At 40.0% G+C, this 24,094-nt stretch overlaps 2 protein-coding genes across 6 annotated transcripts; both read right to left on the bottom strand.

Moving 5' to 3' along the window:
• Nucleotides 1-140: 140 nt before the first annotated feature.
• RB195_013710 (uncharacterized protein) lies at nt 141-13,082 on the bottom strand (the record flags this gene model as incomplete). 3 transcript variants are annotated; one of them, XM_064203663.1, is made up of 13 exons in its annotated part: nt 141-382; nt 474-636; nt 2,496-2,618; nt 2,673-2,805; nt 3,377-3,469; nt 3,694-3,781; nt 4,191-4,296; nt 4,600-4,714; nt 4,901-4,989; nt 6,450-6,563; nt 10,010-10,153; nt 10,283-10,288; nt 12,927-13,082. In XM_064203663.1, the coding sequence occupies 13 exons, from the start codon at nt 13,080-13,082 to the stop codon at nt 141-143; spliced, it is 1,572 nt and encodes a 523-aa protein (XP_064059542.1). The 3 variants fall into 3 exon arrangements, with proteins under 3 accessions (XP_064059542.1, XP_064059544.1, XP_064059543.1); XM_064203662.1 differs by lacking the exons at nt 10,283-10,288; nt 12,927-13,082 and having other exon boundaries at nt 10,010-10,138; XM_064203661.1 differs by lacking the exons at nt 141-382; nt 474-636; nt 2,496-2,618; ... (7 more) ...; nt 10,010-10,153; nt 10,283-10,288 and having other exon boundaries at nt 12,798-13,082.
• A 2,390-nt stretch (nt 13,083-15,472) lies between these two features.
• On the bottom strand, nt 15,473-23,844 carry RB195_013709 (uncharacterized protein; the record flags this gene model as incomplete). 3 transcript variants are annotated; one of them, XM_064203660.1, is made up of 15 exons in its annotated part: nt 15,473-15,588; nt 15,648-15,720; nt 16,880-17,052; nt 17,143-17,308; nt 17,623-17,745; nt 17,810-17,942; nt 18,581-18,673; nt 18,893-18,980; nt 20,284-20,389; nt 21,190-21,304; nt 21,367-21,455; nt 21,527-21,640; nt 21,762-21,833; nt 22,408-22,554; nt 23,698-23,844. In XM_064203660.1, the coding sequence occupies 15 exons, from the start codon at nt 23,842-23,844 to the stop codon at nt 15,473-15,475; spliced, it is 1,755 nt and encodes a 584-aa protein (XP_064059539.1). The 3 variants fall into 3 exon arrangements, with proteins under 3 accessions (XP_064059539.1, XP_064059541.1, XP_064059540.1); XM_064203658.1 differs by lacking the exons at nt 15,473-15,588; nt 15,648-15,720; nt 23,698-23,844 and having other exon boundaries at nt 16,778-17,052; nt 22,408-22,548; XM_064203659.1 differs by lacking the exons at nt 15,473-15,588; nt 15,648-15,720; nt 16,880-17,052; ... (4 more) ...; nt 18,893-18,980; nt 20,284-20,389 and adding an exon at nt 21,110-21,133.
• Between the last annotated feature and the right edge of the window lie 250 nt (nt 23,845-24,094).

Genomic DNA, 24,094 nt, shown 5'->3' with positions numbered 1-24,094 from the left:
AGAATTGGGGTGATTACGAAACTGTAAATTGTCCAGATACATTGCTGACAGTTAGCCTTGTCGCGTCACCACTAAACAAATCTACTGTAGAAATCTCTCTCCTTTCCGTCTGAGGCTATTTTTCATCACGTTCTTCATCATTACCGTTCACAATAAACAGTATCAATTATTATATGATCAATACTTATCCAATGCTTGATGTCGGCAGTTATTTCGATTCGTAGCTCTGTGGCAATCGTTCCGTTTGAACGAAATACAAAGCTACCGTTGTAAGAAAACTGTCCCAAACTGGTTTTTGATTGATCATTACGAGCAATAACGATAGCCTCAGGTCCGAGTTTATCTCGTGGAGCAGGTGGTACACCGCTTAGGAACATTACACCTAAATGTGTACTTTTACTTTACATTCTTTTGGTTTGGAACATCTTGCTATGTGGAATGTGAGAACAATGTGTGTATAAGAACATTACTACCTGTAATATTTACTTCTTCATGGAATGCTATTGAAATGTAATCTCCTTTTTGCGGATTGAGAAACCACATAGCGACATTATTAACGTAACCATTTTGTGCCTCATGTTCTTTCACTGGTGTCATTGATGTCGTAACCTCTGCTCTCGGGTTTCCACGTTCGCCCTGCAGTTATTTCCAACTTTGTTATAGCAAAAAAAAACAGGAATGGAAAATCTGGCGGAGACAATAGAATTAGCGTAAAAATGCTGAAATCCCTTCCTCTTTGTGCGATTCGTGAGGTGACGAAGATCATCCGTCCACAATGGATCGGTGAAATCTGAATGGATACCTGATTTGTGGTGACGCACTGTCCTAATTCCCTTCCACAAGAGGTTACTCGTCACGGAACCCAAGAATTACGAGGAATATCATCGCTGCGCGTAATATACAAGGGCATGGAGCGGATCATCCTCGATCGGCTTATTAATCATCGCGAATAATCCACCCGTGATGAACGAGCTGCCTTTCGTTTGTTTCTTTATTAAGCATTGCAAAGAAACAACACGTGACGAGCAAACTGGCTTTCGTCCTGCCCGATCTACGACTGATCAGGTGTTTCTTGTGAGGAGAGTAATCGAAGTGTCTCAGCGGCACTTGAAACCTATGTAGTTGGCTTTCCTAGACTTCCGTACTTTTCGACGAGCTTCGCGCTGATTGTATTCCAGGAAAGTTCATTCGCCTAATTCAGGACGTGAACAGAAGAACAAATGCTGCTGTTCAGACACCAGCCAGATTTACTCCACCGTTTGAAGTGGAAAGTGGAGTAAGACTAGGAGCTCGGCTGACCTCGGCTGAGATGCGCATAAACCGCAGTATGAGATAACATCCGCCCACGGCTTCGGAAATGTGGTTCTTTACGACGTCCTGTATTGTAACATGCCACACTTGCGCCCCACCCCACTTGCGATTCGTCGAAACCCCATCCGCGAATCGCAGGTGGAAGAGCGGCGCTAAGGTTGAGCGTTGCAATAGAGGACGTCGTAAGGAACCGAATTCCAAAGCCGTCTGTTTACAGTGATGCAGGGAGAAATAAGCGGAACCATCCCTGTGTTCATGAACTACGACCCGATATAGGTATACTCCAATGGAAATCCATACCCCGCCAAATTCGTGGTGTGATCCTTTGAAAGTGATAAGCATGGTTTGAAATCCGCAATAAGTCATCGCGGGTTGGCTTTAATGGTATTTTAGAATGAGAGCTAAGTCATGCGCAGTACCGTTTACGCATAAATAAACACCGGTTGTGTTAGCGACGACGGCCGCATTGCTCCGATTGGAGCTGAACATTGAGCAGGAGAGCATGCTGTTGGCATAGAATGACCTCGTGTCGCGGTTATCTAAAAGAAACATGAGTGCCGGGATCTGCACTACATTGAAAGTTGATGTTATTCACTTTCTTGACGAGCTTGCGTGGTGGTTAGTTTGTGGAATTGAAATGGAAATTTTAATTTATTACACTAGCCTTGGTTCTACAGTGTTTACTGTTAGAAGTGGTATTGGGCTCCGTGCACTAGACAGTTCCTGAAGAAGGAACTGTAAACCTACTTCGCATCTATTTTTCGTGCAGTTTTCGAGACTTCACAGCATTGCTTTTACGTAGTGAAAAATCGAAAGTATCATACTCCGATCATCCCACAGTTTTTAATTTGGAAAAACTTGAATGTTTTCGATGAATATGCTTGATATATTTCACCACAGGAGAGCCAGAGTAAGCCATAAAATCGTGACATATGGATTTGTATAAGTCCAGATTTGCTCTGTGGTGTTGTTCAGATTTGTTTCTTTTTTTTTGCTTGTATTTGAATAGAACTTGGAAATATTTTCTTAATTTCTTTGGGAAAATGTCCACCACAGTTATTATTATTTGTTTCATATTTCTTTAATGTTGTTCAAAGCACACACTTTCCCTTCTGGTCTGGTCCAGTCGAAGGGGAACTGCACTCTGCAGGTGGAGCTGGGCTTACTAAAGTAAAAAAAAATACCTCAGCAGATCCTTTGTTGAAGCTATTTTCATACGTCTTCAGAATCTTTCCTTTTAGTGAAGAAACTTTGCCAATATGTAGAAATTGTGGCGCTCCAGAGTTTATTCGAAATGAAGATATTGCCTGCGAAAGTTCATCTGTCATAGTTCTTCAACTAAACGCAGAAAAATCTGTTACCTCCGCGCATTTTTTGACACCGTGTTCAAGTCTGCAATAACGACTTCGGAGTACATCTTCAAGAATCCAATCAACAGGCTTGAAACGATAGTAGAGACCGATCGCGTAGGTAATGTAATTCAGCTTGGCGACACTGAATTGTTCGCGGTGAATGACTGTGGCAGAGATGCTCAACAAAAAGAAAATTAGGTGTTGGCTAGAAAGAAGAATTTAGCGGTTCTCTCAGTGTGGCTTCGAAAATCCTCGTGAATCAGAGACTTTTTTGTCACAAAACATTCATAGGAAGTACCGCGAAAGCGAATTAATTGGAAAGAAATTAGAAACATTTTGCAGTTTGTGTTTTTGTTTTCTGAAATCTGTCGTCTTTGCGGGCGAGCGCTGTCGACACGGGTTACCCTCGTACGCCTCCTCCTACTGTACTCTAACAATCGAGCTACACACTTTGAAGCGCGATTGGTTCTAATCTTTGTGTCCTACTTTTGCAATCGTTCAGCGTCATCGATCAACTGATCGGTCCATGATACGTAAAAAAAACAGTACCAAAACCGCCCACCATTTTCTGTTCATAAGCTCTTCATTCTAGGATTTAAAGGGCTTGAGCCACCATCACGGAATACCGTGACGTTATGTACGAGTCTTCATTCATATGACCAGTGCTATAACCCGTAGAACAATCCGAAGACATTCAACATTAAAATGCTTACCTAAATAGTTTTCCAATAAATCCCATTGAGGAGAAATCCATGAGAAACCATCGCGTGCCGTTCTTCAAAGCGAGATAGTTGAATATCACTCTGCTGCAATTAGACATACAATTTTTCGAAATGTCGTTCTACTTTTGCGTATTTTCTAGATTGTTTTTTTCCATAAAAAGTTTCGTGTTTTTATTTCAGATGCAGCAAATTTTTCGAGAATTTAGCTATTTAATACTCTGTCAGATTCTAAATGAAATGTAAAATTTATCTAATGGGGAAACATTCCTATATACTGTAACTAGTCAGGTGTGAAAAAATAAACTCACGCGTATCCAGGAGCAGCTTTCACATCATCTTCTAGCTGCAAATAGTAATCACATCTTTGGCTAGCATACATCATAATGTAGAGAAAGTCTGAGTACAGTACAGGTGAAATTAAACAAAAAACAATCCTTCAAAAATGATCTCCTAATTCGTTGTACAGCTGATCTTAGTTCTTCTTTATGTTTTATTTATCAGCTGAGACGTTGTAGATATAAGTGGTAGTCGAATGCATAAACCTAGTAGCGCCTTTTTAAAGGATTGGATGACGAAAACTGAATCTACTTATTTACTATTTCCATCTTTGTTTATTTACTTCGACGAAAGTGCAACTTATTTTTATCCATTTCTCGTTTGATCATTAATGTAAACAAAGAACTGGAGGAGTTACAGTTGTCCCCGTCTAAATCTTGAAACCTTGCTGAGAATTTCAGAATTGTAACCGAGTAAAGGAAAAGTTACAATTTCAACCCTAGTTTTTGTCAAATGGATCTAAGTTTACCGATATTTTGTTTGGTTCTCCAGAACATTCTATTTGGTGCATCATTCAAAGTTGGTGGAATACTACTGACATCTGTTTTGTACCAAGCAGGCGGAACAGCAATTATCTGTAAAAGCACTGTATCACGTACATAGATCTGTTATTTTGATTGATCGAAATAGATTTGAATTAAAAAAGGAACTTATTAATGACTTAAACGGAACAATTTCACACCATTTAATTGGAATTTTTGATTGATAAACAGATGTGGATTATAACGTGGTTCCTAGCTTGCGTTGCACCTCAATTTTTCATAATTCCGATAGCCGAACGTCCCATTCAGTCATTTATAATATTTTTAAACTAAATTGTCATGTGAATCTAAAATCTTGTCAATGAGCGATGTAACGTCTAAACGTAAGAGAAAAACCTCAAGAAGACCATCGAGGATTTGTTCTGAGAATACCATGTGTAGTTCAGCTGTTTTACTCTTAATTAACTCAGTATCGTTGCTGGCGAACATGACTAGGAAGCCAATATCTTTCCTGGAAAGAAGAAAATGACAAGTTGTACGGCAAAAGAGGAGAAGTGGAGCAAATGATGAAAATTTCACGATTAAGGTTTACATCAGGGAATACTACATTTCATCTGAATTAGATAGATAAGCGATAAGGAAAGAATTGAGAAATAGTTATTGAAAGGTAAAATTGTAATTTTAAACGCTGAACGACCTGTAATAGGAGTCAAGATTGTCGAAAAGGGAATATAAGGTAACGATCAAGTAGTCCTCTTCCCTCTCTGCCGTCGGTATGCCCACTATCTGAAATATTTGTCGAGAACGTGTTTCAACGACTTCATCCATTCGGTCTCTGCCTACAAGAAATACGAATAAGTAAGGTTAGTATAAAGTAATGCGCTGCGTTAATTATATAATAATTCCATGCACTAACAATCAGAAAAAAAAGAAATCAAACTTTGAAGACCACTTGTATTTCACCATGATGTCTGACTTATGCGATGGTTAAAGGCATCACCCCACGAATCTGAGGTGGTACGGATTTCAGGTGGAGTATTCGTATACGGGATAGTAGATTATGGAGAGGGGTGTGACTCCGTCCATTTCTTACTAATTGCCGTAAAAAAGGGCCCGGAAGATACGGCGCCGCACAGGGCTGGCGCGCTCCAATCGAACTCCTTGTAGAAAATAGTGCGCCGGAACGCTCGAAGCCGTATCTTCCAGACTGTTTTCTACGGCAATTAGCAAGAAATGAACGGATACACCCCCCCTCCCCCCTCCCCTCCCCTCCTCTCCCCATAATCTGCGACCCCGTATAGGAATACTCCACCGGAAATCCGTACCACTCCAGATTCGTGAGGTGATGCCTTTAATCGAACATGTTCAATCAGTGGATATCCGTTGAGATACAGAAACAAAAATTGACGGTAACTTAGGGTTACGCGGTTTTCGCGGCGCACTTACAACCCACCGTTACTATGGTCTATCCTATTATTTGCAAGAAACCAACAACGGGGCTTCGACCACCAAACCGCAACGCTTGGTCGTCGTGTCATGACCGTAAGAGTGTACAGAACCAGAATAAACCCCTTTCAGCAGAAAATACTGCTCCAGACGTCAAAAATGTGAAGAAAGGGAAAGGCCCACTGTTTTTTATTTGTTAATTTAGTAGTTAGTTTGTAGCTTTATGTTGTTGAAGAGGTCATTTGAAAATATGTTATAGTCTGAGTTTTTAGGGTTCCTGTGCTTTTATAGTGTTCTCATAGAATTTGTGTAGCATACTGGAATTTTTAAACAAACATGACGACTAGAAAAGTACTAACCAGGTTCCAGGTAGAATCGTTAAAGCTCCTTCGGTTTTTTTTCTGCTACGAAATTGACGATGGTGGAATCCCCACACGAAATGATAGAGTGGAAGGAGTGAATCACGAGTATATTAGCACGATAACGCTCAATTTTCGCTAATTGCGCTGAAAATGGCATTGTGAACCGAATTTTGCTACAAGCCACCTGGTAACGTGTCAGGATCGCGCCCTAGATCTGGAACGTTACTAACTGCTTCATTCAAATTCGATTTCCCAAAAAATACGTTTCCTACATCGTTTTCATTGCTAACGGAAGGAATTGAGCGTGATCTCTCACGCTGCTACTTATGATCTACAGCGATAGCGCTATCTCTTCATGGAGAGATCAAAACATCGTCAATTTCGTGGTATGCTGCCGTTAAGCGAGGACGGATGAATATTGAATAGGAGTGAACAAACCAATTTTTTTCGAACACTTCTTGGTGTTGTTAAGAGAATTGGTTCAAGCTCATTTCGTGCAACATTACGCAGGTCTGGGAAAAAATCCAGTATTCCGGACCATAGAATCGGTTCCTGAAACAGCAGCAGAAAATCACTATTACGCTTAAGGCTTTCAAGGCTCTCACCACATGACGATATTCACCAATATAGGATCCAATGACGATTAGCGGAAGAGGAATGCCGTAAACTAAGGTTATCAATGATTAGATTTTTATCATACTATTGTTGAATCCTCAATTTGAAAAAAAGCGCGAAAATTATCTGTTTATTCACTTGTTCTTATTTCCGGTGTTAGTTTATCGTGACCTTGACTTTTAACCGCTTGCATTCCGTTGTCGCCGTACGTGCGACATTGAAAATCTGTACTTTAAATCCAGTGTCGCCCTAGCAGCAACAAGCTTGTTTAACTTTACTTTTACTTTCCTCTAAATTTACTTTGTTCAGCACTTCCAGATGAAAAATAAAATTTGTTCGTTCTTGCGGTTTTCTGCACTGCATTTTTACTTTTCTACTTCTTGTTTTTATTTCACCTATTTTGGAAAGGAAAGAAAGGAGACTGTGTCGTATGGTCAAACAAACAAGAAAAGAAAACGACGCTTGACGACGAGTTTCCTGATACTTGCCCTGGGAACCCTTGAACGCGTATGCTCATAGACTGCTTTCAAAAGTATCTCTGAGAAATATTAAAATATAAACAATTTATCTTCTTACTACTTTATAAACTAAAGACAGCTAGTACTGGTGTTAACAACAAATATATAGTGTTGCAATAATCGTATTTTCTGTTTTATAAAATACGTGACTGAGGATTAGGACAGCACTTGTAACGAAAAAGTGCTAGAGTTGCTGGTGTTCGATGTGCCTGACCAGACTGGAGTGCGCAGGGTTAAGTTCTTCAATAAATCTTTGGGACCTATGTACTCGGTTGTGCTATATGCCTTTTTTGTGCTCATTGTTCTTTTTGTAAATCTTGACATTTCGGAGACGTCCTTACCCGAAGTAAAAATATTTTGTATCTTACGAATGGAGGTTAAGCTAGAGGTAAGCAGTTATTGTATGTATCTTCCGACCAACAAGGAAGAGAACAGGTAGGTGGGTAGGTAGAGATTAAAGCTAATTCGCAATATTCTAAACTCTTCGGAAGAAAACTCTTCTCAACTATGTTTGACTCCCTTTTTCCGCAAAGTTGCACGACGCAGGCTATCCAGATTCATTTTTTCCAGGATCTAGGTATGAGGAAGCCCTAAAGTTTCATTAATTCAAAGAGTACGAGAAAGTTTCTTTCCTTGCAACAACGATTATGAGCAAGTTGAGTAAGTTCCAAGTTCGACCTTCTTTGAATCTTGGCATCGTAGAGTTTGATTGTGTACTACTTAAAGGCATCACCCCACGAATCTGAGGTGGTGCAGATTTCAGGTGGAGTATTCGTATACAGGATGGGAGATTACGGAGAGGGAGGTGATTCCGTCCATTTCTTCCTAATTGCCGTAAAAAACGGCCCGGAAGATACGGCTTCATTCGTTTTGGCGCACCATTTTGTACAAGGGGTTCGATTGGAGCGCGCCAGTCTTGTGCGGCGCCGCATCTTCCGGGCCGTTTTTTACGGCAATTAGGAAGAAATGGACGGAATTACCTCTCTCTCCGTAGTCTCCCATCCCGTATACGAATACTCCACCTGAAATCTGCAACACCTCAGATTCGTGGGGTGATGCCTTTAAGCTGAACCAAGATTGTTATTGATCTTTATTCTGGCTAACGTTTCGGCGTCGTCGCCTTCTTCAGAGCCTGGAAAAATCAAAGACACGTGTAATCTACTCCCTCAAACGCCTCGTCATCCAACAAGATATGATTTAGCAAACAGATTATTTAAAAGCAACGTCAGAAAAGCAGACCAGCGCTCACCTTAATAGCCACGAAATCGTGATGTTAGCGGACCACCAGTTGTGAGGGTTGCGCCGCTAGTATTAACTAGTAACGATGCCCCCGCCTCTGACCCCGTAGGTCAAAACCCGCAAAGGTCCTGATATGGCGCCAGCTCGTTGGTCACAGCGATGCGTTCTTCTTTACGATTCATGATAGGACTTTTGGCCGTGATATAAAACGCTTCCAATGTTTTTCGTGCTAGAACGTCTGATTCGCGTGCCAAGATAGTGACAGCTATCTTGAAAGGGGTGTTGTCATGACACTGTCTGCGATGAGCACCTAAAGGGGATGATGTTTTTGATTTTACGAGCCCGTCTAGGTGCTCCTTGACGCGGATACATAGTGATCTTCCTGTTTCGCCAATGTACTCAGCCCCACATAACTGACAGGTGATTAGGTAGATAACCCCCGATACCACGCAATCACCCTGCCTCCCGTTTGGACAAACGATGCAATTCGGTGTCTCACAAAGTCTGTCATATGCGCGATTGCGGACTAGCTGTTGCTTCAGGTTTACAGGTGGTATGTCCACTACTCTGACTGAGTCTTGCAGACCCGCCTGTCGTAAGCTTGCTCGCACTGCATTGCTCATGTCATCCGAAATAAAAGGAAGGCAGAAAGGGATCTTTGTTGCTTGTTCTACCCTGTGGCACCGCCGCTCAATTGCATGACTCCGATTTGAATGAGAGACCTTTGCTGGGTACCCATTGGACTGAGCAATGCGGTTAGCCATGTTTATGGAGGCAATGCGCCCTTGAGCTTCAGATGAAACCGTTGCCGCTGTCTTAAACATATTTTCAATGACTGACTTTTTGGTTCTCCCGGGGTGCGCCGATTGGTAGTGAATCAGAATGTTTTTACAACTTGGTTTTCGATACCATTTTGTTTTCCAATTTCCCCTACACAAATGAACCTGGACATTGAGAAACGGCAGCCAGTTGTCTTTAGGTTTTTCCCTCGTGAACTTTATGTACTGGGATTGTTTATTTAAAAGATCGAAGCAAGATTATGAGCATTGAGTTAATCCGTGTTTTTAGTTTTTTTTTCTTTCATTCTGCTGTTTACACCACTTAGCTGACGTTCTGATGAATTCTTTTTCAAAGTTCCTCTCTAAAATTGGTAATTACCCTCCTAGTGCTTAGCCATTCAAGGATAGCGAGTACAGTGAGCCCTTCCGCTTGAGGTCGCTCCACCCTTTGCCCAGAGCACCTGACAGGTTCATCCCTTCTGGGTTGAGTTGCCCTAGTAACCGTTCTTCTGCTGCAGCGCTCTGGCTTCGAGAAAGGGTCACGGATGAGAATTTCTAACCTTCTGTAGTACGAGAAGGATCTCTCAGCTCACTACACAGTATGCTAAGGTGGGCTAACTTTGCTGTGTAAAACTTTGGAGAAATTCTTGTGTGCTCTGTTTTTTCTTGTTTTTATTTATTTATTTATTTATTGAAACCACCTGCAGGTGTGCCATAAAACAAAAAAAAAACAGGATAGAACAGAGCTCACTAGAATTTCGCCTGAATTTTACACAACAACAGTTTTAGTTTTCTGGCACACCTATGGATCTTTTTAAATAAACAAATTAACGAATAATTACTTCACCTGGTGAGAAGAAAATGGAGCTTTTTTCACGTGAGTACCATTAGCTGTTCCTCTGTTCATTAGCACTAGCAAGTAGATGTTCACGGCCACAGAGATAAATACGAGGATTTTCAAGGTGATGCGAGTCATAGTATCTGTTGAAATCTAAACGATGGAAAATACTGATAAATCGGGGGAAAAATTGGCAACAATTGTTTTCAATGTGATCTTCTCCGAATGAAAGTGATAAAGTCAAGAAAAGTTGCATACGTTTCCTTGAGTCAATCCACTTACAGGTTTCTCGATGTATGGTTAGAGAAGTTTCGTAAATGGCGACGAACTGAACGGCATGGGATGCGACGATTTTCAAACAACAGACAGCTATTGATATTTCAGCATTTACATAATGTTCTGATGTGAAAAAACTATTTTACTGTTGCCAATAGCTCCGAGCGTTCATACAATGGATATTTTTTGTAAGAAAAGTTTCATGAAATGTATCAGCATTTGCCAAACAGAGACAGTTTGATGTTGTTCATAACTTCCTGAAACGTTATCCGATCATAGAAAAATCTCAGTAATTACCCCTATTTTGATGTTTAGTTGTGAATAGAAGGAGATATTTGGTTTTGAAACGCATTTTTCTCCAGTAATCTTGTTACGTCATACGGTTTGGGAGTACGTTTCACGGTGACGGTTGTGACTGAGCGTTGCATTCATATAGACGTATGCCACTCATTCTTTTCCTTAAGCTTGGGAACCTTGTCTTATTATCAAAAAAGGTGGAACTTGTGCCAGTATGAATACTCAAGTTTTTGAATAATTTGGCAAAAGCCTCAGTAGACCGATAGATAGTGACGTGATCATTATTCTGGGCGAAAGTAGTCAGTACGCCTCCGAAGTTAAGATGATTGAATGGATGACTCCGTTCAAATAGGGCGCGATGTAAACGCTTAGCAAATGTTGAATGGATCTGCTTATCCTTCTTATCTTAACGTAAGCCTTTCCCTTTTCATTTTCACTTATTTTCTAACATAACTCAACCTAAGAAGGTAAAAATAAATGTTCAACTTTACCTCAACAAAACATTGTTTTTGTACTATTTCTGGGGGCGCTACAAATGCGGACATTTTCCAAACAATACAAATAGATGACTGTCAAAATCAAAATTAAATTTTCAAATGCGGCGTATTACTAAACTGACGATGTTGGGGTTTCTGTGAGCAAATGTAGATTTGCTGTGTGAATTACCGGCAAGAGCGTGGCGCGCTCAGTTCCTCATAAAAAATGGCAGGAGAAACAGTATTTCTTCCCATGAGGTACGTGATGCGTGAGAACACGTCACAATTGTGCATGCGCCGCATCCACGGGCGAGCGGTCGAGAATCGATGAAGTCTCTTCAGCAGCCTTTTCATATAAAAACCAATGAAAATGCTGTTCAGGGGACAACTGCACATGCTTAGATGCTGCATACTTGCGTACCTAGTAGGACCTAAAGCGATTTGTACGCCATTTTTTAAGGACAATTAGGCGGACGGAGATAGGCTCATACTCGTAGTCTACACCTCGAATTCTTTATTTGCTCACAAAGACCTGGACGTCGTCAAATCCATGGTACGTTGCCTTCATACAGCTGGCTGAGATGGTTAGAAAATAGAGTATTTAGATAGATATGAGTAGTGTTTTTGTAAACCAAGATGAACTGCTTAGAAAGCGGTCAGACTTATTTGATAACCAAGGCCATGGCCGCTGTGTTTTATCTTCTCTTGAGTTATTGCTTATTCTCAAGTTCTACACATCTTTTAGGCAAATCGGCCTTTTTATCCCTGAGACAATCCTGACAAAAAGTTATCGATTTCGATTTAATAAAAAAACTTGGTCCACCTAGGGTGATCTCGAACCGTCGAGACGCTGTAAAACTGTTTATAACGACATTACACCCATCCCGTTGGAAAGAAAGAGTAAGTGGAGAAAATACCAAAAGTATGCATCCTTTTCACTTCCTGTCGGACGGCTACCATCGTTACTACATAGCTACTCTATTGTTTCTACAGTAACTCAGTCAAGAGTGGTTATGGGGCACGACTCTCAAACACGACCCGAGCCTTTTCCAACGCTGCTCCGACAGTTTTCTGTTACTACCAATCAAATATATAATTAAAATTTTATGTGGTTTCGATGTTCCAATCGCTTCCGTGCGAAAATTCGACTTAGCCATACGATGGTAAAGAACATTTGCTATCAGCAACAAAAGAGGAAAAAAGTCGTATCCGACGATTGCATACTCGAAGACTCCTTGCCCCAAGGTGACTGGCACATCGAGGTGGGCCCACGAAACGTGGACTACAAGCTCAGAGGATTGCGAGCCTGTAATGAAGCCGCGCACGACAAATTTCCGGATTTTGAAGATTATCAAGGAATTGTTGTAAAGAAGGACCTTGAGGCTTGATTCGAATGCATCACTGAGAGTTAGTGGAAAACGCTAGCTGCAGAACAACTTCGCAGAAGGATCTTTCGAAATACGATTACAAGAAGATTCTAAAAGCAGCACAAAAAGAAGTCTTAAGAAGTGCTGCATTGACATCCTCCAATATAATAGTCTGCTAACAGCCTTGTTGAGCAAAGACGGGACCCGGACCTTTTTGCGCCGAGAAATGAGAGTTACGCAGAGAGGTTCTACCCGTTCCGTTCGTGAGCACCTGTGCCAATCCCGATCATTCCGCTGGTGAAACTCAATTCCGGATTCTTCTTTCGAAAGTGGGAGTCGCGATCAAGAGCACGAAACCTGGCACAGTCTCCGGAACTAATTTTATGTGCGCAGATTTTCGTCAGCCTGAGGGGCATCTACTTCGTGTAATTCTATCGGCGCACATGACTTCTTATCTTCAGAAAGAAGGTTATCTGTGAGAGAGGTGACTGAGGGGACCTTCGAAACTACCGCCCGATATGCTTGATGAGCGTGTTGCACAGAGTATTCGCCAAAATCGTCCTCGTGCTCACATCTAAGACGCTGGATGAAGCACACTCTCAAGAACAAGCTGGATTCCGTCGGTGGTTCAGCTGCTTTGGTTACATCCACCGTGTTGAGAGTCATAGAGGTTTGCCGGGAAAACCGCCTGCTCCTCGTTCTGAACTTCGCTGACTATGAGAAAGCCTTCAACAGTGTAGAACGGAATGCAGTACTGCCAGGACCGGTCGATCGAGGTGTGTACGCGTCGTATGTGAGGACATTAGCCAATTGTCACGATCAATGCACCACCAGGTTACAGCTTTTCCACCGCCCCCTCATGACAATTGGAAGAGCGGTACGACAAGCCGATACTATATCGCCGAAGCTGTTCAAGGCTGCACTGCAATGGATAATAAAATCACTCTATTGGGTTCTCCTATGAAATCCTACTAAAGGTGTTTTGCATGGTGCTTTTGTCGCGATTATGGTCATTAGAGTATATCAAATCCACGTTTAAACTGCTGGAATTTATTTAATACTATATTCATCATACTATAATTATCTCTCAGGAGTAGTTTCAAGTTCTGGGAAAGTTTGGTTCAGCAGTTTCGGATGTCAAACTTGCGTAGTCTCATTGTCACATTGTCAACACATTTTCCATTTTCAAACCAAAATGTTGATGCTCCCATTTCACTGTCCTAAGCCTGAAACATAATGTAATATTTTGCAATGTATGTAACTAATTAATAATACATAATTTTTGCCTTAATTATTATAATACCAATCTGAACGTCCGGCTAAAGCCTGACTTCAGACTATCTGTGGTGTTCCCTTCGCTCCCCTTCACTAATAAACGAAAATTAACAGTAGTGGCATTTTCTGTGAAATTGGACACACACACACACACACACACACACACACACACACACACACACACACACACACACACACACACACACACACACACACACACACACACACACACACACACACACACACACACACACACACACACACACACACACACACACACACACACACACACACACACACACACACACACACACACACACACACACACACACACACACACACACACACACACACACACACACACACACACACACACACACACACACACACACACACACACACACACACACACACACACACACACACACACACACACACACACACACACACACACACACACACACACACACACACACACACACACACACACACACACACACACACACACACACACACACACACACACACACACACACACACACACACACACACACACACACACACACACACACACACACACACACACACACACACACACACACACACACACACACACACACACACACACACACACACACACACACACACACACACACACACACACACACACACACACACACACACACACACACACACACACACACACACACACACACACACACACACACACACACACACACACACACACACACACACACACACACACACACACACACACACACACACACACACACACACACACACACACACACACACACACACACACACACACACACACACACACACTAAGCTCGTTATTATGTATCATGATCATGATGCTCCATTCACAACTGCCCACTCCCTCATGACTCCTTTCCTTTGCGATTTCTTCCGTTTACAACCTCCAACGGAAAAATCCAATCGCACGCCTAACCGCGCTGATGATAAACACCAAAATATTCTTAGAGTTACATGAGGTGGCGAGAAAAAATGAAAATCGAGAAACACTAGAAGACGCTTTATTAAACAAAAAAAACTAACGGACATATCAACATAGGAATATCGAATCACAGTCATTACCCGTTTTTCACAAATTCACACACATAAGGAGGCAGAAAAACTGGAGAATAAAAATGTTTCATAACTTATTTATCTATTTTATCTAACAAGTCACAAACTTATGAGATTAATGTTAGTGAAAAAGCATCTAATCTTCTTATTATCCACATCATCATCTAAGAAATCTCCATAGATTTGACCGCATATCTATAACCCATGCGAAAGTAGTTCGTGTGAGCTACTTTTCTCCATATGATTATTCTTTAACAGTGAATTTATATTAAAGTATTGACGAGAATGTCCGACGATGCTGTAGGACACTTTTTTTACTGCTTTTACTGGGACAACGCACGACGATTTTGGGAGACAGCATCAAAAAATACTCATTAAGGATATATCAGGTATTTAGATTTAATCTTCATCTTTTTTTTGAGGCATTGCCCGACGATTTAGTCGGACATTTGGGACGCAAAAAAAATTAGCAAGAAATATTCGGCAGATTAGCAAAAAAAACCGCCTGAGTATTCGTATACGGGATAGTAGATTGCGGAGAGGGGAGTGGTTACGTCCACATCTTCCTAATTGCCGTAAAAAACAGCCCGGAAAACGCGGTGCGCGCACAAGGCAGGCGCGCTCCAATGGAACTCGTTGTAGAAAATAGCGCGCCGTAACGCTCGAAGCCGTTATCTTCTGGGCCGTTTTTTACGAATCATCCTTCTCTCCATGATCTGCGACTCCGTGTAGGCATAACCCCCTGAAACCCGCACCACCCCAGAATCGTGTGGTGATGCCTTTAAATCTGAATTCTGAACAATTATTTTTTGATATTGTAGTAGTCGCCGACATAATATACCTCACTTTTGGTACAATCTTGTAGAAGTATTAGAGGGAGAACTTCAAGGAGGGTCCCGGCGGATTCGCCGCGAATTCCCTGAGACATTACGTGTCCATTGGATTCACGTTAGATCGTTACATTAGAGATCACGCTCCTGTCATTTGTAGAGGCGTGGACAACCGTCTCAGATGCTCTTCTGACCATAGCGATGCAAAGAAGTACACAATTATGAGAAATATGTAAAGAAAAAGAGAACAGAGCGAGTTTCGTCTAGATCTTACCTTCAGGAAGGCTAAAAATCTCATCAAATGAACTCGATTTCTTCCAAGAGTCCAGAGAAACAGAAGATCCTCTGCTGGCTGTTTCGTTTTTAACGAAAATTCTCATATTTGAAGCTATTAGATGCATCTTTCTCTCATATTTCGCGTGATTATTTCTCTTGCTTCTGCTACGGTTACAAATTTGAGATCACCTCACAACACAAATTTGCAGTGGATGTGTCTGATCCTCAAATCAATTTAGTAGCTCGTGAATTATATCCTAGCCGGTGATGCACCGTATGATTAGTGGTAGGTAAGCGGAATCAGTTATTTAGGTAGCAGCGAAGGTCAATCTCATCAGGATACACAGCATTGCTAACTGCCCTGCCGAAGCATGATCGGAGCATGCTCTAAAATACCCTCTTTACACGTACCCGTATTAGGGCTATAAAGTGGCGAAGTAACAATCTCCAGGTACAACTTTTTCACTTTTTTGAGCAGGTCCGGATGACAAGCACCGTTGGTTCAGAGGTTTTGCTACATTTCTGATAATTTTTACATTAATTAGTCGATGCGTGGTCCGTCAATAGTTTTATGGAATGATCTATTGCGAGTAATAATTCCCCTAAGGAAACGATCGTTCTCCATTCATTCATTCACTCATTCATTCATTCATTCATTCGTTCATTCATTCATTCATTCATTCATTCATTCATTCATTCATTCATTCAATCATTCCTTCTTTCTTTCTTTCTTCCTTCCTTTCATTTGTCCAAACCACTTCACCTCATTAGATAAGATTATGTAGTTCCTAAGCAAGCAACCGATTTCATCAGTGCTCGCAAAAAATGCCTAAAGAACTCTCCAATTCTTCTGCCATACTCTGTACATTACTATCCTAAAATTGTAATATTTCTGCTAGAAGACTCTACAATAGGGACTGCATGCACTACAATATGATCAACGGTTACCCAATGACTTATGTTAGCAGTTACTTTAATACGTAATTCTTTAACAATGATTCCTGTCGAATGAAAGAGAAAATCGCCATTCTCAGAAAATTGTCCTAGACTGATCTCTGTTGATGTGCCGTTATAAGCGCTGACGATAGTTTCAGGTCCGAATTTATCTTCAGGAGCTGGCGGAACACCACTCAGAAACATCACACCTAAATTTCCCTTTCAACATTATATATGTGACATCCATGAGGAAAGAAATATTTCATATTGTATTCTAGAAATAAATTCGTCATTATTACCTGTAATATTCATAATGCTATGAAATGCAATTGAAATATAATCTCCAATTTGTGGATTGATCAACCACATAGCCATATTGTTGTTGTAAGCATTCTCTGGATCCTGTCGCTTCCTAGCTGCTACCATCGATGTCGTGACATCGGCCGACGGGTTTCCACGTTTTCCCTAAAGTTTCATACTTACTCGTTACTGTTCCACTGATGATTACTCTTCTTCTCTTCTCTTCTTCTTTGAAGATTCTTCACAATCTCATAATTTTTCAAGTTAAAGTGTTTTACGAAAAAGAAATGTTAGCAGAGCGCAATGAACTTTTTTCAGAAGCTCTTGTTCGGAGAGTTCACCTCGAAAACGGAACGCTAGTTCAGATACACATACAAAATCGGAGATGAGATGAACGCGTTGCGGTCGCTGCGTCGGCGACGTACCAATGCAATTCGGTTTGATTCAGCTTACGACCACCACGCATAGCAGAAATTAACCTGAGAAAGTCCTTTGTTGAAGTTCCCATCGTGTATCTTCTGAATCTTTCCTCTCAACGATGAAATTTTGCCAACATGTTGAAATTGTGACGTTCCAGAGCTGATTCGATGCGCGGAAATTTCCTACAGCATTTTCTTTATTTGTAGTTCTTCTTCAATCTAATAAAGACAGAGAGAAAACCATTACCTTTGCACATTCTCGCATATTTTTGTCGAGACTACAATAACGACTCCGGAGTATGTCCTCAAGAATCCAATCCACAGGCTTGAAGCGATAGTAGAGTGCGATCGCATAGGTCATGTACTTCAGGTTGGAGCTTCTGGAGTGAATGCCGTAAAGGAACGTTGTAGAAATTTCCAGAAAAACATGGACGAATGAAGCGATGTCGAAGAAAAAAGAAGAAATGAGCGCGAAAAAGAAATGAGAAATGAACCGTTCCAGAGCAAAGTTGTTTTGGAAACTTTTCAAGGAGATCTTAAAACTATTATTAGCATTAGTTTAGTTTAGCATTTTGACGACAGCTAAGAAAATTGACAGCTATTCCCAAACGATTTTTTAGTACATCCCGAATGAAACCATTTTGTTTGATAAACATGTACGGCTAATCCATACTTTTTTGTAATCCCATGACTGTAGGGTTTTTCTGGTCTCATGACCGTAGGGTGTCCTATGTACGTCACACGCAAAACACGAGACTCGTTGTTCAGTGAGTCGATTTTGTGATGTTATGAACAAATTTCGCCTTTTTTCTTTCCAAATCCGAAATTAAAATGTTACCGTGTCCCACGCACACTATATTGCTTGAAATGTGTTAATGAAATTACAAAATAAAAATGAAATGTGTGAGAAAAACTACCAGTAAGAACGATAAACCTCTCGAGGACCTATACTAGACATTAATCGAATCGTTGCAGTGTTTGGAAATGTACACAAGTTTTTTTCTCCTTAAAAACTCACCGGAAGAGCCTTCCAATAAAACCCATAGACGAGAAACTCATAAATAACCATTCTGTGCCGCTATTCAAAGCAAGGTAGTTGAATATCACTCGGCTGTAATGGCAAAGACATCAGATCCGCTTCTTCCTTTCGATTATCATAACAATATTTTTTTGAAAAAAAAATAAATTTGAAGAAAAATACTGCAGGGCAATTATGCACAGAGACGTGAATTAGCTCCAACCTTTTCGTCCTTTCCAACTTTTCGATTCAAAAATTTCCGGAAACATTCCTATATACTGTAATTAGTCAGGTGTGGAAAAGTAAACTCACGCATAAGCAGGAGCAGCCTCGACGTCATCTTCCAACTGCATGTAGTATTCGCATCTTTTAATAGCGTACGTCATAATGTAGATATAATCTAAGATGAAGAATAATTTACACTTTTGACCACATATTCTTCAACAAAACTTAGTTCTAGAAATCAATTTTTTTTCCTTTTTCTAAGAGAATCAATTTAGCTGCTAGTACTTTCACTGAAGAAGTATGAACACTATGCAGAAAACACTACAGATTTCGAACCAACGCCCCCTGAACGAACTTCGCTTTGATGTTTCACTGAAATTCAGAACGATAAAAACACGGATACATGCTAACTTGAACAGGCTTTCCTTCGCAAATGTAAGCAACTCAATTTTAAAGTCATCATGTGGCACACGTGAAAGGATTTCCTCCAGAAGAGTTCAAAAGCTTCTTTTTTTCAAACAGGTGTACCACCAATCGACGTCACAATTCCCCCCAATTCAATCAAGTGATGAGTGTCAAAGCGGTTCAGATTGCTCAGCAGCCACCAACCTACCGATGGTGGAACTCATCGTAGGACAGATGATTTTTCGTTTTTAGCTATTGATAGCATCCCTACCCACTCCCCATTCTTCCTTTCCTCCCCACCCTTTTATGGTCAGGTCGGATGGCAAGAGATGACCTCTGGCAGTTATTCTTTAACGTTATAATTCCATCTCGCTCTCACGAATACCGTATCTCTGGAGCTGTAGTGGTGTTGGGTGAATTTAGACCCAAACACATTCTCTCTCATCGAAAAGTAGCAGGGTATGGTGAAAGGTACCGCTGTGGCCGCACGATTGATCGAAGGTTCGAGTCCGCTCAATACCAACCGAACCCAGATCCGGGGTCGTTAAATTGGTACCAAGCTCGTCTGCGAGGATAAGAACACCGGCTTGGGCGTCAGCTGCTCTCCGTAGGTCATTCTAAGGTTGCATACGCGTTCATAAACCTCAAATGAACTCTAAATCAAGTCGAATGCGTAGGCGTTTCCCGTAAAGATCCATCCTTTACCCTCCAATCCAAGGAATGAAGAAACAATGGTTAATCTATCCAAATCTAGCGCTTTAGAGTGTAATAATAACTAAACTTCTATTAAACTAAAGAAAAGTAAGTTTGTCAAATATTTTTTGAGAAATGCTGAAATAAATATTCACTGAATAATTCATTATAAGCGACTGTTTTCAATCGATGCGAGGGGATTCCCGCGCAAACAACTGCCTACATCAGCTTAGTTCCGCAAATGCACAAAACGTCTTTAATTTTTGACTTCACGATGCTGAGGACATAAACTAACATAACAGTAAATAATAATAAAAGAAATGAGTAATAAATTAATGGCAAAACATAAGTTTTTGTAGTGCATTCATTTTAATCCTTACCAATGTTCTGTTTAGTCCTCCACAACATTCGGTCTGTTGAATCGTTGAAGGTGGCTGGGATGCTGAGAATGTCCGTTTTGTACCAGGCAGGCGCAACAGCGATCATCTGCAAGAAACTCCCTGAATATCTGTGACTTTGACGGGTTGAAACAAATTTTAATCCAAATATCATTATTTTTACTAGTTGACAAATATGAATACTCAATCAATAACAGGTTGAGCGAAAATTCACATGAATAAGGAACGAAGCGAACCGAGGTACGATACTGAGATAGAATCGATTTTTGTGTCGTACAGCGCCTTGAACTTACTTCAGATCATTTATGATCAACCAATAATTTATAGTATTTTTTCTATTTGTTATTATAAGTTATAAATTTTCTGCACTGAATTTACTTGTTTTATCAAAATCAGTCACTTACGTCATTCTTCACTTTTTTCATTCGTCTTGATTCCTTACTCGTTTTCACTATTCTTTAATTTTCTCCAGTGGAGAGTCTTTGACAAAAACCAAAAACACCAAAAGAAAAGTTTCCTTACAAAAAATAGCGGTATCGCAAGGAATGAGATAGAATGAGATATGCATGAGCACAGTTCAGTAAGGTATTTGTTCGGAAGAATTGAGCGATTCTAAGTCCCGAGACGAATTGTGAAGACCATAAGATCTTTATTTTATACCATGTCAGGACAATTATAGCCTCTTTTCAACTCACAGGTGGTAACAAAGAGTTCTAGCAAAAGGTGGCTGGGTGACTATTACTGAAAAGATCGTTTGGGGAGTCGAAGGCTGTACCGTAACACAGTAACCAGTTGCTTACATATACTTCTACATCATTGTGCGCTCAATCAACTGCAAAATCCTAAAATTAACTGTAAGAGGAAATTCAAGAAATTACGGCAACACACCTCTAGAAGTCCGTCAGAGATTTCATTGGAAAATCTCTTTTTTATTTCATCTGCTCTCCGTTCAAAGTACTCAGTATTCATAGTAGCGAACATTATAAGGAACACAATATCTTTCCTGAAAAGAAGTTCGAGAGAATCTCGCGAAACTCCGAGGTACAGCGAGCACTTCCAAAACACCTATAGTCGTTGTCAAGTTTTTCGAATAAAGACGAAAGTGTGGCGATGCTATAATCCTTCGCTCTTTCCGCCACGGGTATACCAACCATCTGAAAGTGAGTTCTTGAGGAATAATCAGTGGATTTCTCTTGTTAACATCAGGAATAACAAAAAAGCGTACTAGTTTTTTTCGAACACGACTTCGTGGAGTTAAAGCGATTGGTTCTAGGTCACTTTGTGCTAATTTACAAAGTTCTGGGAAGAAATCGAGTATGCCATACCAGGGACTCGGCTCCTAGAATATTATTAAAAGTATAATTGGGCTTCTTAAGGATTTTAGCACAAGATACAACTAAAACACATGTTGAGTGCAGTATTCACCGAAGAAAATTTTGAATTTGAAAAATTTTAATCACCTCATTAGACTCCTCATTTTTAAAAGAAGTATGAACATTGACTGGGCCACTTCTGGTGTTCTGAGAGAGTCGCTGAAAAATATGTACCTAGACGAGATGTCTGATAGAATAGAAATAAAAGAATATTTGACCTAGTGAGGAAAAGATGAGGAGAAAATGAGGAGCAGTATGGATGCAGCACTTCGAGATTAGGTTAACGTTCTGTTCTTTAAGAAAGAAAAATTCTTTAGAGGATTCAGCTCATAGCCCAGAAGACTGTCTCAATTTTTTGAACACCACTTAACTCCACTTTAATAGTACCGAGGCTACCTTCAAAAACCGCTGACTTATTATCTTTTCTTAGTTTCTGATTTTTATTGATACATTTCCATTATCCTGTAATTTTATTTTTAGTTCAATCTACATATTTTACTCTTTTTTACTCTTGAATTATCAACGAAATTACAGATAATAATTTCGTCACTATTTATTTCCCATTTCTCGTGTGTTATTCATTTTATTTTGCCACAACCTTTCCATGAGATTTTCTCCAGAAAAAACAATAACTTGGTTTCCTAAGGTCACTGTTTTTATTCACGATCTGTAAGACCTGTCTTGCTTCTCTTCGGGACCACAGCTATCACTGAATTACAAACAATCACTGTACCTGTTGAAGAGTAAGTAAAGGCTCGTGCCCCATCCGTGTACCGTTCGCTTCCTTCTCGTACATGAAAACCAACATGTAGATGTTCACTGTAGAGGAAAGAAATGCGAAAACGGCGACGCTAATACGAGCTATCGTCTTCATCCGGACCTGAATGATTAGGTAATCGGAAGATTGAGAAAGTTCTCGAGGAAAATATTTTTTCAATGCGATAGGAATCACAACAAATTGTTTATCCCTAGAGGAAGGCAAATCGGTTACTTTTCTTTGAGTTAGGATAGCGGTGGATTGTTATGCGAGGACTTACGTACATATGTGAAAAGCGCTGGGATGAACATTACATGTGTAGATACAGCTGTTTTCAAATAACAAACAATCCATAATAGTTATAGTTCTGAATATAGATATTTGCTGTTGAAAATGAATGAATGGAATTCAAACAAAGGCCAATTCTATTTTAAAACATTTCGTAATGTTCCCTTCAGGCGAATTTTCTGTGAAAAATATCACAATATAATTATTGTTCACAAACTCTATTCCGGAACATTTGTGGTTGAACATTTAGTGAGACATCACTCATGTTTCTCACATTATTATTTTCTGTTTAACGGGTAATGTTATCTTAACACAGTAGTATGTAACTGTATGTAGTTGGAGGCAGAAGAAGAAATTCTGGAATCTTCCAAATTCGAACTGAGATTGAGCTAGGAAAAACAAATTTTCCAAGAATAAATACTAATTGTTTTCAAGGAGAAGGTGACTGAATGTCTGCTTAGTAACCGTATAATTATTACGTGTGTAGAAAGAAATTGACTGAAATTGAATTAATTGAAATTGAGTGAGTGCTGAAGCTAGGAGTTAACTAACGAACTTTAGATAAAAATTAGTTGAATTAATTAATCAAATTCACATTAAAGTGCCCGTCAGATGAATGTCTACGAGCACTCGAAGCTGTATTTCATGCGGTAAAGACGCTAATTTGATATAGGGCCAATGGATAGTTGTGTTGACTTCGTGACAGAACTCCGTGAAAAAATCTCAGCATTTTTTGTAGGTTAAAATTTTTCCGTTAGCGGCGGTACTCATAGTAAAAACGACAAAAACGTAAAATAATAATAATAATAACAAAAAATAAAATGATAAAAATAAATTTAAAAAATAATCGATGGTAAACCGTGGAATAAAAGAGGCATTAATGATTCTGAATGACTTATGGCCTATATGTATATGTTCCGAACAGATTTAAAGAAAAATTCTAGATTTTTTCGCTGAGAAAAATTGCTTAGAACCAACGTAGTGGTGTACGAGTCGGCAGCTGTCACCAGAGTAATGGAAGTGTTTCGTGTATATTTTCGCATATAATATGGATATATCCGCAGAATACAAACCAATATCCACAACAATGCGAGAATAGCGCCGCCATACACTTGCGAATCGCATGTTATATATAAACTATGGCTGCTTTGATAACAGAAAACACATAGGATATGAAACTGAGGAAACTCTGAGTGATTGTAAGGCATAGTTATACAAAATATTTCATGAAAAATACACTAATCGAAAAAAAATTCAATTTTTGAGTAAAAGACACTAAATACGACGTGAAGAACACGTGTAAGATACGAATACAAATGTGCTCTAAGTTTAAATTCCTTGTTTTTTACCTACATAATTAATTAGGAACCTGAAC

Source organism: Necator americanus, chromosome V, assembly GCF_031761385.1.
Source record: "Necator americanus strain Aroian chromosome V, whole genome shotgun sequence".
In the NCBI taxonomy this organism is placed as follows: domain Eukaryota; kingdom Metazoa; phylum Nematoda; class Chromadorea; order Rhabditida; family Ancylostomatidae; genus Necator; species Necator americanus.
The sequence above is the reverse complement of the archived record's forward strand: the minus strand, read 5'-3'. Positions and strand labels throughout refer to the sequence as shown.